The 15,319-nt window shown below is 49.2% G+C and overlaps 1 protein-coding gene across 1 annotated transcript in view; it reads right to left on the bottom strand.

The window, feature by feature from the left end:
* The window catches only part of PLD2 (phospholipase D2), a 13,008-nt gene extending 3,387 nt beyond the window's left edge, over positions 1-9,621 (bottom strand). Inside the window, exons 1-17 of the mRNA XM_010847391.1 lie at positions 9,534-9,621; positions 8,884-8,993; positions 8,667-8,797; positions 8,421-8,563; positions 7,883-7,988; positions 7,725-7,790; positions 7,574-7,632; positions 7,320-7,412; positions 7,067-7,219; positions 5,929-6,078; positions 2,481-2,564; positions 2,260-2,338; positions 1,372-1,482; positions 1,018-1,188; positions 527-653; positions 204-322; positions 3-116 (exon numbers count right to left, since the gene is read on the bottom strand). Of these exons, the coding sequence (XP_010845693.1) occupies positions 3-116; positions 204-322; positions 527-653; positions 1,018-1,188; positions 1,372-1,482; positions 2,260-2,338; positions 2,481-2,564; positions 5,929-6,078; positions 7,067-7,219; positions 7,320-7,412; positions 7,574-7,632; positions 7,725-7,790; positions 7,883-7,988; positions 8,421-8,563; positions 8,667-8,797; positions 8,884-8,992 (1,815 nt within the window). The 5' untranslated portion in view covers position 8,993; positions 9,534-9,621. The remainder of the gene's footprint in view (positions 1-2; positions 117-203; positions 323-526; positions 654-1,017; positions 1,189-1,371; positions 1,483-2,259; positions 2,339-2,480; positions 2,565-5,928; positions 6,079-7,066; positions 7,220-7,319; positions 7,413-7,573; positions 7,633-7,724; positions 7,791-7,882; positions 7,989-8,420; positions 8,564-8,666; positions 8,798-8,883; positions 8,994-9,533) is intronic.
* Between the last annotated feature and the right edge of the window lie 5,698 nt (positions 9,622-15,319).

Below are 15,319 nucleotides of genomic sequence, written 5' to 3'. Positions count from 1 at the left end.
ACCTGCACAGTGGCGCACTGCCCTCCGGAAAGTGTGAAAGGGAGCTGGTTTGCGGTGCTGGTGGATTTGGGCAGCAGGTAGGGGTAAATGGGTATCTTGTACTTGGTCTTGGTAGTCTAAGGCGGAGGGGTGGCAGAGTCAGCGGGAGATGGCTAGCTGCCCCTAGCTCCCGCCCACCCTCCAGCCTCGGAGGGATCAAGCACCTTGGTGAAATTCCAGCGCTGGATGAAGTGCCGGGCAAGGTCCCGGGCAGGTGAGCCGTGGACCACCACCCCAATGTCCCGCCACGGCATCCGTGGCATAGTCTCCCTGTCAATGAAATCTGGGGGGAGGGAGAATGTCCCAGGAGAGTCAGGGAAGAGGTCAGGGACGGTCCCTTGGGAACACTTGGGTCAGGGAGGAGGAGGTGCTGACCAGAGAGGAGGTGGCATTACACATGACCCAGTTCATCCCATCCTCAGACCCAGGCCCGCTCTCTGCCCCGGCTGCCAGCTCTCAGGGACTTTGAAGAAGGTGGACCCCCTACCATCAAAAGGCCGATCCAGCTGCACCCAGTCCTTAGTGATAAGATTGCTGTAGTCCTTGCCCAGCCAGAAGAGTTGGTTGTGAGTGAGGTCGGGGGTAGCTGGAAGGTCTGAGCATGAGGTGGGAGGCTGTAGGGGGAACACACCCAAGCCAGGGGCAAGGAGAAGTCATGGGTCACACAGAGCCAGGCCAAAGAGAAGAAAGGAGCACTGGAAGACGGAGAGACAGAGAGACATACAGAGGAAGAATGAAACACAGAGAGTTTGATTCTCGGGCCCTCCCCTTCAGATGCATTTGAAATCTCTAGAGGAATGGGTAGTGGTCATGGGGAGGCAACTGAGTCACTATATTCAAAGCAGGTTGTTGGGGTCCCAGAAAGGCCTAGGAACCTTGAATGAGGGCTATGACTGGAGAGGAAGGCTGCAGCTGGGAAGGGGTGTGGATTTACATTAATTGAGTTGGGGGGAGCTCAGGAAGGCCTTGGGGGATTACCTGGGGGGCAGCTGACTCAGAGGAGTCCCCCAGATCAGTCAGTCTGTAGTGTAGGTCATCCCAGCGGCCATAGGCAAGGTCCAGCCCCCCCAGGAAGGCCACTACTTGGTCCACCACCAGGAGCTTCTCATGATGGGCCCACAGTGTCACCTGGTCTGGGTGGCGCATCACCTGGAGCAGGTATGAGGGAGTTCATGAGGGTTGGCGTAGGTGGGAGAAGCCAGAGGCAGCGTTTGGAGGAGGCAGGGAACAGGAAGATGGAAGGATGAGATGTTCAAGGACAGGGAGGGTTGAGAGGGTGGGGAAGTGTGGTGAGGAGGGCCAGAGGGGAGGGGTCTCTGGGGCCCGAGTCACCTTTATGTTGGGATGCAGCAGCATCAGTGCCTTCTTGCTGTAGCCACTGTTGATGGCCAAGGCCAACTCCACTTCCTTGAACAGCAGGACAGACACATGGACACCCTCCTCCTGGTGGTCAGTGAGGGAATCAGATCCTAATGATCCTTTCCCACCCTCAGGATTCCTGTATGTTCCTCCTCTCCACCCAGAGATCCTCAATGCTATGCCACTGACACCCTGTTTTGATGCTTACAGGAAACTTAGATTGAATATCATCTATCTGCTCACTCACTCATCCATCCACACATCTACCCACCTACCTAGCATTATCTAGCCATCCATCTTCCCAACAATTTACTCATCCCCTTATCTACCATCTATCACTCACCTATCTATCTACCACTCTCCTGGGATCTACCTTCCCAACCTCATATCCTTTTATCTATCTCCCTTTCCATCATCTATCCATCCCCTCACGCACGCACTCTCCATCATCTACGTATCTTTCCTCCCATCCATCAACATCAATGAATGAGCCCAACATAGCAGACACTGTGCCTTGTACTGCAGCTAGTGGTATTCATCAGCCCAATGAGAGAGACAGATATGTCCATCCCCTGTAACACAATAGAGTGTACAGGGTATTGGGAGGAAAGTCTACATCAAGGAGAGGAAGGGCACGAACAGGGAGGTTGGTCCTCTTCTCTAAGGGAGTTCTCCCTAGGGAAGTGGAAGAGGTGATGTCTGTGAGACTGAACCAGGATGGGTACATCTCCTCCTCCTCAAGTTTTAGATTCCTTACCTTCCCCCCCAACCCCCTGCCATGCTATAGTCTCTTCCAACCAATCTCCACCCACAAGCCACCCCTTGACCATACCTCCCCTCCAGCCAGACCATTCTCCTCACCGCCTTCTTCTTGAGCATAATGTCCAGTCTCCAGTCATCTGAATGGGCTGGACGCTTCAGGTAAATCTCAGGACTCAACCTGGGATTCAGGGCAGCAGGTGAGGGTAAGCTAAGCTCCCAACAACAGCCACTCCTCCCCTTCCACTCCTTTTCTGACCCATAAGCTGATCTGTTGCAGGTACTAACCCACCCTTTCTTGCTCAGGTTCTTCTCCCACTTACCACCAGTCTGTGATGAAAATCTCTTCTTGAGCTCGAAGGATGGCATCTGCCACAGCAGCAAAGTAACCTGCCCCATTCACAAACCTGGGGGGAGGCCAAGCCAAGGAGATCAGGGAAGTCAGAAGCCAGAAAGCTCTGGAGAGTGAAGACCGAAGGACAGTCATGGGTCAGAGGTGATAGCAAGGTCAAAGATCAAGAGTGATCACAGAGGTCAGATAGTAGCAGATATTTCAAAGTGGAATAAACTTGCCAGTATGAACTAAATAAAATTAAAAGTTACAAAAGACACAATAAACTAAAGAAAATGACTAAAGACTGGGAGGATTAATACATCACATATAAAACTGCTGCTGCTAAGTCGCTTCAGTTGTGTCTGACTCTGTGCAACCCCATAGACGGAAGCCCACCAGGCTCCGCTGTCCCTGGGATTCTCCAGGCAAGAACACTGGAGTGGGTTGCCATTTCCTTCTCCAATGCATGAAAGTGAAAAGTGAAAGGGAAGTCTCTCAGTCATATCCGACTCTTAACGACCCCATGGACTGCAGCCCACCAGGCTCCTCCATCCATGGGATTTTCCAAGCAAGATACTGGAGTGGGGTGCCATTGCCTTCTCTGTCACACATAAAGAGTTCCAACAAATCAGTAACAAAAAGACATATAAGCCAATTGAACAAAGAATAATAATGGATAGTTCACAGGGAGAGAATGGCCAGTCATAGTTGAAAAGATGTTCAATATCACCGCTAAACAAGGAAATTGATATTAAAATAAAATAACACTTTTTAAATCCACTGTGGCAAAAATTAAAATCACAGGTAACACTCAGTATCAGCATGGGGGAAGTGAGTATTCTCATAGACTGTGAGAATATAAATTGGCTTTATAGCCTTTTTAGAGGACAACTTGGCAGTATCTAACAGAATACTAAATGTACATGCTCCCTAATACCATTAAATACACTTAGTAATTCTGTATCTAGGAAGATATCCTATTAAATGCTTAGGCAAATATTGTGTTCATTGCAGTATTGTTTATAAGACTGGAGGTGGGAAATAATGTAAATGCCTAATCTCTAACACATGTATTAAATGGAAAAAAAAAAAAAAACAAAGGAGAGGGCGCATGATCTTATTTACATTAAAACAAAAAGTAAAAAAAAAAAAGTAACATATATGCACAAGTGCATGAACATATGCAGGAAAAGACCTGGGAAGATAAATATCAAACTATCACCAAGATTATTTTGGGGAAGAGATATGCAGGAAAAGATCTGGGAAGATAAATATCAAACTATCACCAGGATTACTTTTGGGGAGAGAAATGGGATTTGTGGGAGGGGGAGTAGGGAAGAACTAAGGTATGGAGAGTAGGTAAAGGCTTGTGCAAGTTATGCATTGTTAAGACATTTGCTTTTTAAATATTTGTTTATTTATTTGGCTGCAGAGGGTCTTAGTTGTGACACGTAGGCTCTTTGTTGTAGCATGTGGGGTCTAGTTCCCTCAGCAGAGATTGAGCCCAGGCCCCCTGCATTGAGAACAGGAGTCTTAGCCATTGGACCACCAGGGAAGCCCCTGTTAGACTTTTAATAACTGTTCTGTTTGATGGTGAAAAGCAGGGTCTTGACCCAGACTGCCTGCATTTGAATCTATTGTTTACAAGGTGTGTGACCTTGGCAAATTATTTAACTTCTCCTTGACTCAGTTTTCTCATCTGGAAAATGGAGATAACAACTGTACCTGTGTCACGGAGTAAGTTCATAAACATAAAGCAGCTTCCCTGGTGGCTCAGCAGGAAGAATCTGCCTGCCAGTGCAAGAGACATAGGTTTAATCCCGGGTCGGGAAGATCCCCTGGAGAAGAAAATGGCAACCCACTCCAGTATTCTTGCCTAGGAAATCCCATGGACAGAGGAGCCTGGTGGGCTACAGCCCATGGCATCGCACAAGAGTTAGACATGACTTAGCGACTAAACCACCACCACAACAACGCATAAAACACTCAGAACAGTTCCTGGCTCATACTAACTGGCACAATCAGTTCTTTTGTTAAAAAATAAATTTCAAAAGGGTACAAATGAACTTACAGATATAGGAAACAAACTTACGGTTACCAGGGGCTAATGGGGGAAGTAGGGATAAATTGGAAGATCAGGACTGAAATATATATACTACTATGAAGCATCTTACCAGTAGTATATATAAAATAGATAATTAATAAGGACCTAGTATAGAGCACTTCACTTTATTTTTTCACTTTCATGCACTGGAGAAGGAAATGGCAACCCACTCCAGTGTTCTTGCCTGGAGAATCCCAGGGACGGGGGAGCCTGGTGGGCTGCCGTCTATGGGGTCACATAGAGTCGGACACAACTGAATCGACTTAGCAGCAGCAGCAGTATAGAGCACAGAGAACTCTGCTCAATACTCTGTAATGACCTATATGGGAAAACAATCTAAAAAAGAGTGGACATATGTATAACTGGTTCTCTTTGTTGTACTTCTGAAACCAACACAACATTTAAATCAACTCCAATAAAAATTCAAAAAAACCACAAAATTCTCAACACTAACACCAAGGGAGGGAAAAATTGTTTCCATGACTCCTCTCTGCTTATGATAAAAGTTAACCTCCTTAGCTAGCAGGAGAGGCACTGATCAGGCCCTGAGACCACCAGTTTTTTGTTTTTTTTTTTTGGCCACGCTGCATATGGTAGGCAAGATCTTATTTCCCTGACCAGGGATCGAACCCACACCCCTTGCATTGAAAGCGCTGAGTCTTAATCACTAGTCCTCCAGGGAAGTCCCCTGCTCCAGACTCTTTTCTGGCTTCTGCTCCTCAAACTGGAACAAGTCAGCCTTCATGAATCCCAAACACATCAGACTATTTCTAGCTTCTCTGCAGGGACCGCTCTTCTCCATTTTATCTTGCTAATGTGAACCTCAGAGTTACCGCCTTCTGGAAGCCAGTCCAGACATCCTGCACTAGAGCAGATGCCCCTCGTCTGTGCTTGGTACTCTGTGTCTATTGCCAGCGTGGCAAATTCCCCACTGTTTCATGATTGAATCACCTACTGTGTCTTATCCTTGCCATGGACCTGGCACATAATGGGTGCTTAGAAAATGTTTATTAAATAGACCGAATGAATCAGAGAGATTTGAGATCCCTGAGAACACAGAGGGTCAGTGGGGTGAAAGGGGGTTAGAAAGGTCACAGGAGGTCAGTCAGAGAGGTCAGGGTCAGAGATCACCTAATTTGGGGTTCAGAAAGATCAGAGGGTAATCAGAGGAATCAGAATGATCAAAGGTCAGGGGGTGGGGGCGACTGGAGAAGTCAAAGGGTAGGTTACTGAGGTCAGAAGGGGTCAGAGGAGAGAGAAGATCAAAGACTCAGAGAACACCAAGGAGGTTGAAAGACCACTGACAATTTCAGAAAGGACATCAGTGTCTCACCACCGGGCTAGGGTCCCAGGCCGGGGAGGAGCATAGCTGTCGTGCCGGTGCAGCTGAATGAAGTCTCTGCCCGGGCCCTGGGCCAGCTCAGTGATCTCCTGGGCCCACCACCGTGCCTGCCGGTAGCTGCTGCACTTGAGAATCAAGGACCTGGGCAAGAACAAAGGATGGACCACCATCCTTGCCCTCCATACCTCTGGCTTGGCCCAGAAACCCTCTTCCTTTAGCTGTCTGCTCTTCCCCACCTCCTTCCTCAGTCCATACTTGATTTCACAGGGACAGGGCATACATCTGTCTTATTCACAGTTGGGTGTTTGGCATTTAGTATTGTGCCAGCCGCTCAAGTTTGTTGTCAGGTTTTTTTCTGGGCGGGGGAAGGGGTGAGCTATGCAGCATGGCATGTGGAATCTTAGTTCCCTGACCAGGGATCACACCTGTTCCCCTTGCAGTGGAAGCATGGAGTCTTAACCACTGGATCACCAGGGAAGTCCCTCAGGTTTATTGAATAAATAAATGAATGGGCGGAGTGCCCTTTCTTTGCACCAAAAGCCCTTCTGAGACAGGCCTGGGACCTGGGACCCTTTGCTGCAATGCTTGCACCTGGACCCACCTCTCCTGGAGCAACAAAACACAAAGAAACTACATGGGACTAAAAATAACTGTGTGCATGAGCAGTTAGGGCAAATTTTGGACAAAAGATACAGAGACCAAAAACCCAACTGCCCAAAGCCCAGAGCAAAAGCAGGGTATAGTACATGCCCCCTCTACACAACACCACCTAAAGGAGGGGCAAAACATCTAACCCACCCCTCCGGCCTGAGCTCTGGACACATCCCTACCCTCATCCCACATAAGGAAGCAGCTCCGTTCCTCCCTCTCCCCAAGGGAGTGAGCAAGCAAGTGAACCTGTTGTTTGTTCCCACTCCCCCTCAACCCCGGAGAAAGCTCTGGGCCAGCCTCTAGGAGCAGCCCCAAGCATCTGACTAGAACATTCCCTGGTTCCAAATCATGGCCATCTCCAGAGGGGTAGGGCGGGAACACCTTCCTCTCTTCCGTGGTCTCTTCAACGCATCTCCCCTTAGGGCCCCAGGCTGGCTCTTCACTCACCAGGGGCCTGTCCATACCAGGGAGGCCTTACCTGTGAGACGTGTCGACCCGGACCCCGTACCGTGCCTCTGTACTCCTTTTCCCCACCTGCACCTCGAAGCCAGGGTCGAAGAGCTGAACAAAGGAGATGGCGCCAGTCTCCAGGCACATGTACAGCAGGAAGGAGTCCTTCACCACCAGCCACCTGGAGTGGAAGGGCTCCAGCCATTCCTTCATGCCCCCCCCCACCCTGGGATCTCCTTCCTCACCCCCACCCACTGTCCAGCCACTCTGCTCAGCCTCACCGCTTGGACCAGCGATAACAAACTTGGTCTCGGCCGCAGCAGGTGAGGCCAGGAACTCGGTGGCCACCTGAGCGCTTCCGGATCACCCCCTCCCTGTGGGGAAAACCAGGAAGTGGTGCTGGAGAGGGATCCAGGGTTCAAACCTGTGGGGATAAAATCAGACCCCCAGCCCACCCTGCCCTGCTTTCCCTATTCTCGGGGAGGGAGAGATTCAGACATTGGCAGATGGTGGGTGAAGAGTGTCAGACACTCACAATCCTTTGCATCCAAGGTCTGGGATAAAGGACAGCTGACTGACTTCCAGGAACTCTGTCTGCAGAGGAGAGACTCGTCAATCCCTCAAATCCTACCAACCCTGGTCCTCTGCCCCCAATTCATCTCAAGGGACCCAGTACCTGACCTTACCATGGCATGGTAGTTGCGGTAGAAAGACATGGTCAGGAGGCGGTTGAGATAATTCTCCAGGTATTTCTGAAGTGAAGGGATGGAAGACAGAGAGACGGATGGGACCAGAGCCATTTGCACCCAAACACCTTCCCAGAGGACCTGGTGTCTGGTCCCACCTGCTTGCTAGCGGTACGTCTGGAGGAGCCCTCAGGACCTGCTCGGGGTAGAGAGGGTATCTCTCTGCTGTCTCCCTCTGGGGCTGGAGATGAAGCAACAGCAAAACTGTGGAAGGGATGAGGGAGGGTCAATAGAAGCTGGAGGCTCAGTGCCTGGGATCCTGAAGCACTGGAGGCGGGGACTTGGAAGAGGCGAGGAGACCTAGAGGGTAGCAGCAGGAATGCTCCCTACCCTGAGGATGGAGACAGAAAAAGGTGGGAGGCTGCCAAGGGCACTTTGGGCATCCAGCCCAGCTGAGATACTGGCCCAGAACCACAGACAGGCAGAGCTGAACAGGAAAGGTTTCCTGGTAACCGGGGTCAGAGGAGGGGGCCCAGTGGCCAGAGTTGGGGGAGGAAAGTAGCTGGGGTAGGGTCAGTTGTGGCCTGGGGATGAGACAGGCAGAAAGCAGCAATGGGGGCTGGGGCAGTGACACCCCCGGCTGCCTCAAGGTGAGGGGCATCTGCCCTACACAGGAGGCAGCCTTGTCCCCCTCACCGAGCCAGAGGGAGGAGACTCATGAAGACTTTGTGTCTCAGGAGGTCCCGATGCAACTCCTGGAAATGACGGAACTTCTTCTTGGTTGTCCAGGTGAAGTCACCGTGAGTCAAGCGGACAGAATACAGAGTGCACGTGCCCACCTGGGGGAGTGAGGAACTGAATGGATGTTCCCTGTTCGGAAGGCAGCCCCTCACTCTGGCCAGCCCTCCCACATCCCCACTCCCTTGGGGCCAGCCCAGCCACCTTGGATCCACTGGTGTATCTTTCAGTGCCCACCACCTGAGCTATGACGGGGACCCCAGGGGCAAACACCAAGGGATGCAATTTCAGAGGCTGGAGGTGGTAGATGGCCAGAAAGGGATGCATCCGGTCGGCTGGTGGGAAAGAAAGTGGAAGAATGTGGACTCCGGGAGGTCTCAGCCCTCCTCCTCCTCTCCCTGAGGCCGTCCTCCCTGTGTACCTGGGTCCTCTCCCTCCTTCAGGGTGTCCACCTCATCGGGCTCCATCTGTAACTGGCTGGAGTCCAGGTCATCCCCAGAGGGAAAAAGGCTCTGGGGGGTTGCCGCCATCCTGGGAATATGGGGAGGCCTCAGAACGGTGATCCGCTCTGCAGAACTCTATCCCCCCATTCCACCCCCACGGTCCTCAGTCTCCCCAGGTCCCCGGCTTTCCCCCAACCGGCTCCCGCTGACTCTTAATCTCTCTTTGATTAGAATCCATCGGTCCGCACTGCCCTGCCAACTCGCCTGTAATCTCCATCCCCTATCTCCGATCCTTCATACAGAACGCCCGAGCCCCGCCTCTTGTCCCTTAATCAGGATGCCAAGGAACAACCGGCCAGGCCCGGATGGCCCCGAAGCGGGGCAGAGAAAGGGGCCCCAGGGGGGTTGCAAGGGGTCCCGAGCCGCCGGGCCTCCAGCCAGGCCAAGCCAGCTGGAAGAAGGGGTCCAGGCAGGAATGAGGAAGTTAAGCGTTCCCCTCCCGGGAAAGAAACCCCGAAATCTGAGCATGCGGCTGAGTCAGGAGGCCCTGCAGCCTGAGCGCATTCCTGTTCCCGCCAGATCTCCTGGGCCTGGGACCTCCGCGGCGCCCCCTCCCCGGCCCCCTCACCCGGACAGCCCGAGCGGGCGGCGGCGCGGCTTCGCGAGCTGAGGGAGCGGAGCAGAGCCGGAGCTGGAGTCCACACCCCAGAGGGCCAGGGCGGGGCGGGCGCACAGGGCCTGCCCTCGGGGGCGGGAGGGCCCCCGGCCTCACCTCCGCGGGATTCTCGTCTGTCCTGTCCCGCCCCCGCCGCCCCTCGGCCCGCCCCGGCGTCCTGCGCGCAGTCGGGACGCGGGGGCCGCCCTCGGCTCTACTGGACAGAGCCGCCCGCTTCTCGCATCCGTGCGGTGCCATCCGCCTGGTTGTCTGTCTGTCTCGCGCCGTCGGTCCGCCCGGGCCCGGACTGTGCCCTGTGGGCGCTCAGCGACCTTCCTCCACTCGGGCACCAGCACCCCGGGTCCTCTCCGGCAGGGCCGCGCCTCCGGGGCCGGGACCTGGCAGTGCTCATTTCCAGGGCGGGCTGCGAACCACATCGGGCCGGCTTAGCCAGCGTTTGTAGAAGAAAGGAATGATAAAAGGCCGGAGGGGTGGTGCCCACAAATTCATTAACGTGAGCAAGCTTGCATTCTTTCATTCATTCACTGTTTATTGCGTCCTTGCCTCTCGCCAGACTCCGAGCCTACAGTAATGAACAAGACTAACACGAACTGCTCTTCTAGAACTAGCAGTCTAAGGGCAAACAGGAAAAATTTCAGATTCTAAAAGACAAAATATTTCATTTTTTTCAAAGCAGGTTCCTTTATCTTTTCTAGATGGAAGAATGGGTTGATGGACATTTCTTGATGGCGTTTTGGGTTGTTTCTAGCTTATGTCTATTGTGAATAAAGCTCCCATAGGAAGCATCAGTACAAACAAAGCTAGTGGAGGTGATGGCAATCCAGTTGAGCTATTTCAAATCCTCAAAGATGATGCTGTGAAAGTGCTGCACTCAATATGCCAGCAAATTTGGAAAACTCAGCAGTGGCCACAGGACCGGAAAAGGACAATTTTCATTCCAATCCCAAAGAAAGGCAATGCCAAAGAATGCTCAAACTACCGCACAATTGCACTCATCTCACATGCTAGTAGTGATGCTTAAAATTCTCCAAGCCAGGCTTAAGCAATACGTGAACTTCCAGATATTCAAGCTGGTTTTAGAAAAGGCAGAGGAACCAGAGATCAAATTGCCAACATCTGCTGGGTCATCGAAAAAGCAAGAGAGTTCCAGAAAAACATATATTTCTGCTTTATTGACTATGCCAAAGCTTTTGACTGTGTGGATCACAATAAACTGTGGAAAATTCTTCAAGAGATGGGAATACCAGACCACCTGACCTGCCTCTTGAGAAACCTGTTTGCAGGTCAGGAAGTAACAGTTAGAACTGGACATAGAACAACAGACTGGTTCCAAATAGGAAAAGGAGTACGTCAAGGCTGTATATTGTCACCCTGCTTATTTAACTTCTATGGAGAGTACATCATGAGAAACGCTGGGCTGGAAGAAGCACAAACTGGAATCAAGATTGCCGGGAGAAATATCAATAACCTCAGATATGCAGCTGACACCACCCTTATGGCAGAAAGTGAAGAACTGAAGAGCCTCTTGATGAAAGTGAAAAGGAGAGTGAAAAAGTTGGCTTAAAGCTCAACATTCAGAAAACTAAGATCATGGTATCCGGTCCCATCACTTCATGGGAAATAGATGGGGAAACAACGGAAACAGTGTCAGACTTTATTTTGGGGGGCTTCAAAATTACTGCAAATGGTGACTGTAGCCACGAATTTAAAAGACACTTACTCCTTGGGAGGAAAGTTATGACCAAACTAGATAGCATATTGAAAAGGAGAGATATTCCTTTGTCAACAAAGGTCTGTCTAGTCAAGGCTATGGTTTTTCCAGTGGTCATGTATGGATGTGAGAGTTGGACTATAAAGAAAGCTGAGTGCCGAAGAATTGATGCTTTTGAACTGTGGTGTTGGAGAAGACTCTTGAGAGTCCCTTGGATTGCAAGGAGATCCAACTAGTCCATCCTAAAGGAGATCAGTCCTGGGTGTTCATTGGAAGGACTGATGTTGAAGCTGAAACTCCAATACTTTGGCCACCTGATGGGAAGAGCTGACTCACTGGAAAAGACTCTGATGCTGGGAAAGATTGGGCAGGAGGAGAAGAGGATGACAGAGGATGAGATGGTTGGATGGCATCACCGACTCAGTGGACATGCGTCTGGGTGGACTCTGGGAGTTGGTGATGGACAGGGAGGCCTGGAGTGCTGCGGTTCATGGGGTTGCAAAGAGTCAGACATGAATGAGCGACTGAACTGAACTGAAATGTTCCTGGGTAAGTCTTTCTGTAGAAATACCTTCTCGTTTCTCTTCTGTAAATAGCTAGAAACTTGCCAAACTTATTTGAGCTCTAATTGCATACATTTATATGGAGACATGGTAAAGAAAATGACAAAGGCTATTTTAAAATGTTCATTAAAAAGCACTTTTTAAATAAGTGAAATATTTTAAAATGGGGGGGTATTTTAAAATGAGAGGGATCTGCCAAACTGTTTTCCGAAATGGTGGTTCTGTTTTACATTTCCAAAATCTGTGTATGATAATTCCAATTGATCTATAGCATGGCCAAGATTTGATATTGTCAATCTTTGAAGTGTCTGCCTGCAATGCGGGAGACTTGGGTTCGATCCCTGGGTCGGGAAGATCCGCTGGAGAAGGAAATGGCAACCCACTCCAGTATTCTTGCCTGGAGAATCCCATGGGCAGAGGAGCCTGGTGGACTACAGTCCACGGGGTCACAGAGTCGGACACGACTGAGCAACTTCACTTTCACTTCATGCTAGTAAATGTAAAATAATACATCATCGTAGTTTTATTTGCATTTCTCTAATGACTAATGATGCTGACCATACTTCAAGTGCTTATTGACCATTTTTATGTATCTCTTATTAAGTGTTTGATTCTTTCATTGACTGTTTAGAAAGTCATGTGATTTGACTTATTAAATTGTAAGAGTTCTTTATATATTAAATTGGTCAAAAAGTTTGTTCGGAATTTTCAAGTTCTTTGGGGTTTTTCATAAGGTGTTATGGAAAAATGAAAACGAACTTCTTGACCAACCCAATATTTTGGATACAAATCCTTCATCAGATAAATGTACTACAAATATTTTCACCCAGAAGATAGTTTCTCTTTTTAAAATAATGGTGCCTTTTGGGAATTCCCTGGCTATCCAGTGGTGAGGACTTGGCTCTGACCGCAGGGCCCAGCCTCGAAGCACCGCCAAAACAAATAAATAAATGATGCCTTTTGAAAAGCAGAGGTTTTTTATTTTGATTAATTTGTGGCCTATAGACTATTACTCAGCAATAAAAATGAATAAAGTGTAAAATGGTGCAGCCACCTTGGAAAACAATTTCAAAATGTTAAGCCTAGAGTTACTGTGCTTGTGTTGTGCTTGTGCTAATTCACTTTAGTCGTGTCCGACTCTTTGTGACCCCATGAACTGTAGCCCACCAGGCTCCCTTGTCCACAGGATTCTCCAGGCAAGAATACTGGAGTGGGTTGCCATTTCCTTCTCCTGGGGATCCTCCCAACCTAGGGACTGAACCCATGTCTCCTAGGTTTCCTGCCTTGGTTCTTTACCACTAGTGTACAGGCAAGCAATTCCACTCCTAGGTATATTCCAAAAAGAAATGAAACATTTCTTCACAGAAGCTTGCACAGGAATGTCCATAGCAATGTTATTCAAGTAACCAAAAAGTAGACACAAACCAAATGTCCATTAAATTATAGATGGATAAACAAAATGTGGTATATCCCTACCATGAAATATTATTCAGTCCTGAAAGTAATGATGTACTGATAGCCTGCTCCAACATGGATGAACCTTGAAATGTTATGCTAAGTGAAAGAAGCCAGACACAAGGGACCACATATTATATGAGTCCATTTCTATGAAATGTCCAGAATAAGTAAATTCAAAGAGACCATAGCTGGACCAGTAGCTGGGGAGAGGGACAGGGGGGTGACTGCTAATGGGCAGAGTTTCTTTTGAGGGTGATGAGGTTACATTAGCTGTGATGGTTGCTCACCTCTGTGAATTAAAAAAAACAAACATTGAATAGTAGACTAAAGCGTGAATTTTATGGCATATGAATTATTCTCAATAAAGTTATTACAAGAAACACAAACTGTTACTACATACAACTGTTAATACACACAACTGTTAATGCACACAACATGGGTGACTTTCAAAAACATTATGCTGGAAGAAGCCAGACACAGTAGAGGAGCACTGTGTGATTCCACTAATATTGAGTTCTGGAACAGCAAAGCCGATCTATAGTGATGGAAATCAGATCTGCAGTTGCCTGTGGCAGGGAGTGGGGAAAAGAGGGACAGTAAAGGGCACATAGGGAACTGGGGGAGGGAAATGTCCCCTGTCTTGATTGGGGTGGGGATTACATGGGCGTATGCACTTGACACTGGGAAAGACCCTGATGCTGGGAAAGATTGAGAGCAGGAGGAGAAGGGGGCGACAGAGGATGAGTCAGTTGGATGGCATCACCGACTCGATGGATATGAGTTTGAGCAAACTCCGGGAGATAGTGGAGGACAGGGAAGCCTGGCGTGCTGCAGGTCATGGGGTCACAGAATCAGACATGACTTAGCGACTGAACAATGCACTTATCAAAACTCATGAAACCGCGCACTAAGATATGTGCATTAAATTGCAAATTTTTACTTCAATAAAGTTAATTTAAAAAACAGATGTTCCAATGTAAAATAAAAAATCAAGTGTAGATTTCAGTCAGGCAATGCAGTTAGCAGTGCTTTCTGACCTTTCCCACATCATGACACCCTAAGGGGATGACAATGTAGCTCTCGGAGGGCATTTTATTTATTTATTTAAATATTTGGCTGTACCAGGGCTTTTCTTTTTTTTTTTTTTAATCTTTGGCTGTGCTGGGTCTTTGTTGCTGCTAGAGGGCTTTCTCTGTTTGTGGCAAGTGGGAACTATTCTCCGGTGGCGGTGCTCAGGTGTTGTGGAGCACAGGCTCGAGGGCTTCGGTAGTTGCAGCATGGGGCTTTGTTGCTCCGAGGCATGTGGAATCTTCCCGGACCAGGAATCGAACCTATGCTCCCTTCGTTGGCAGGTGAATTCTTAACAACTGGATCACCAGGGAAGTCCCCGTGCCAGGTCTTATTTGCAGCATAGATCTCAGATCTGTTGAGGCTTGAATAAGGCTTTCCTTTATTCTTTTTTTAAGTTGCTGCATGTCAAATCTTGGTTGCAGCATGTGGGATCTAGTTCCCTGACCCGGGATTGAACCTGGGCCCCTGCATTGGGAGTGTGAAGTCTTAGCCACTGGACCACCAGGGAAGTCCCTATTTATTTATTTATTTTTATTTACTTATTTTTTATTTGGCTGCACTGGATCTTAGTTGCAGCATGTGGGATCTAGTTCCCATGACCAGGGGTTGAATCCAAGCCCCCTGCATTGGGAGCACAGAGTCTTAGCTGCTGGACTGCCAGGGAAGCCCTTATTTATTTTATAAAATTAATTTTTATTGGAGTATAGTTGCTTGGAGGGCATTTAGAGTCTTTGGTTAGCACACTTGGAACCCACGGCTCCCAGCCTGGGCTCTGGCTGCCCTACACCTGCTGGGGGCATCAAAGCCTGCCAGGAATAAGCTCAGGCAGCTCAAGTGAGGTGGTAAAGAGCAGACTCTGGGGTCAGACTGAAGAAGGTGAGGGAAAGTTACTGCTTTTCTGATGACTGCCTCTGTGAGCTTGGACAAGTGACCTA

The sequence above is a fragment of the Bison bison genome, unplaced genomic scaffold, assembly GCF_000754665.1.
Source record: "Bison bison bison isolate TAMUID 2011002044 unplaced genomic scaffold, Bison_UMD1.0 scf7180017864249, whole genome shotgun sequence".
Classification (NCBI taxonomy): domain Eukaryota; kingdom Metazoa; phylum Chordata; class Mammalia; order Artiodactyla; family Bovidae; genus Bison; species Bison bison.
The sequence above is the reverse complement of the archived record's forward strand: the minus strand, read 5'-3'. Positions and strand labels throughout refer to the sequence as shown.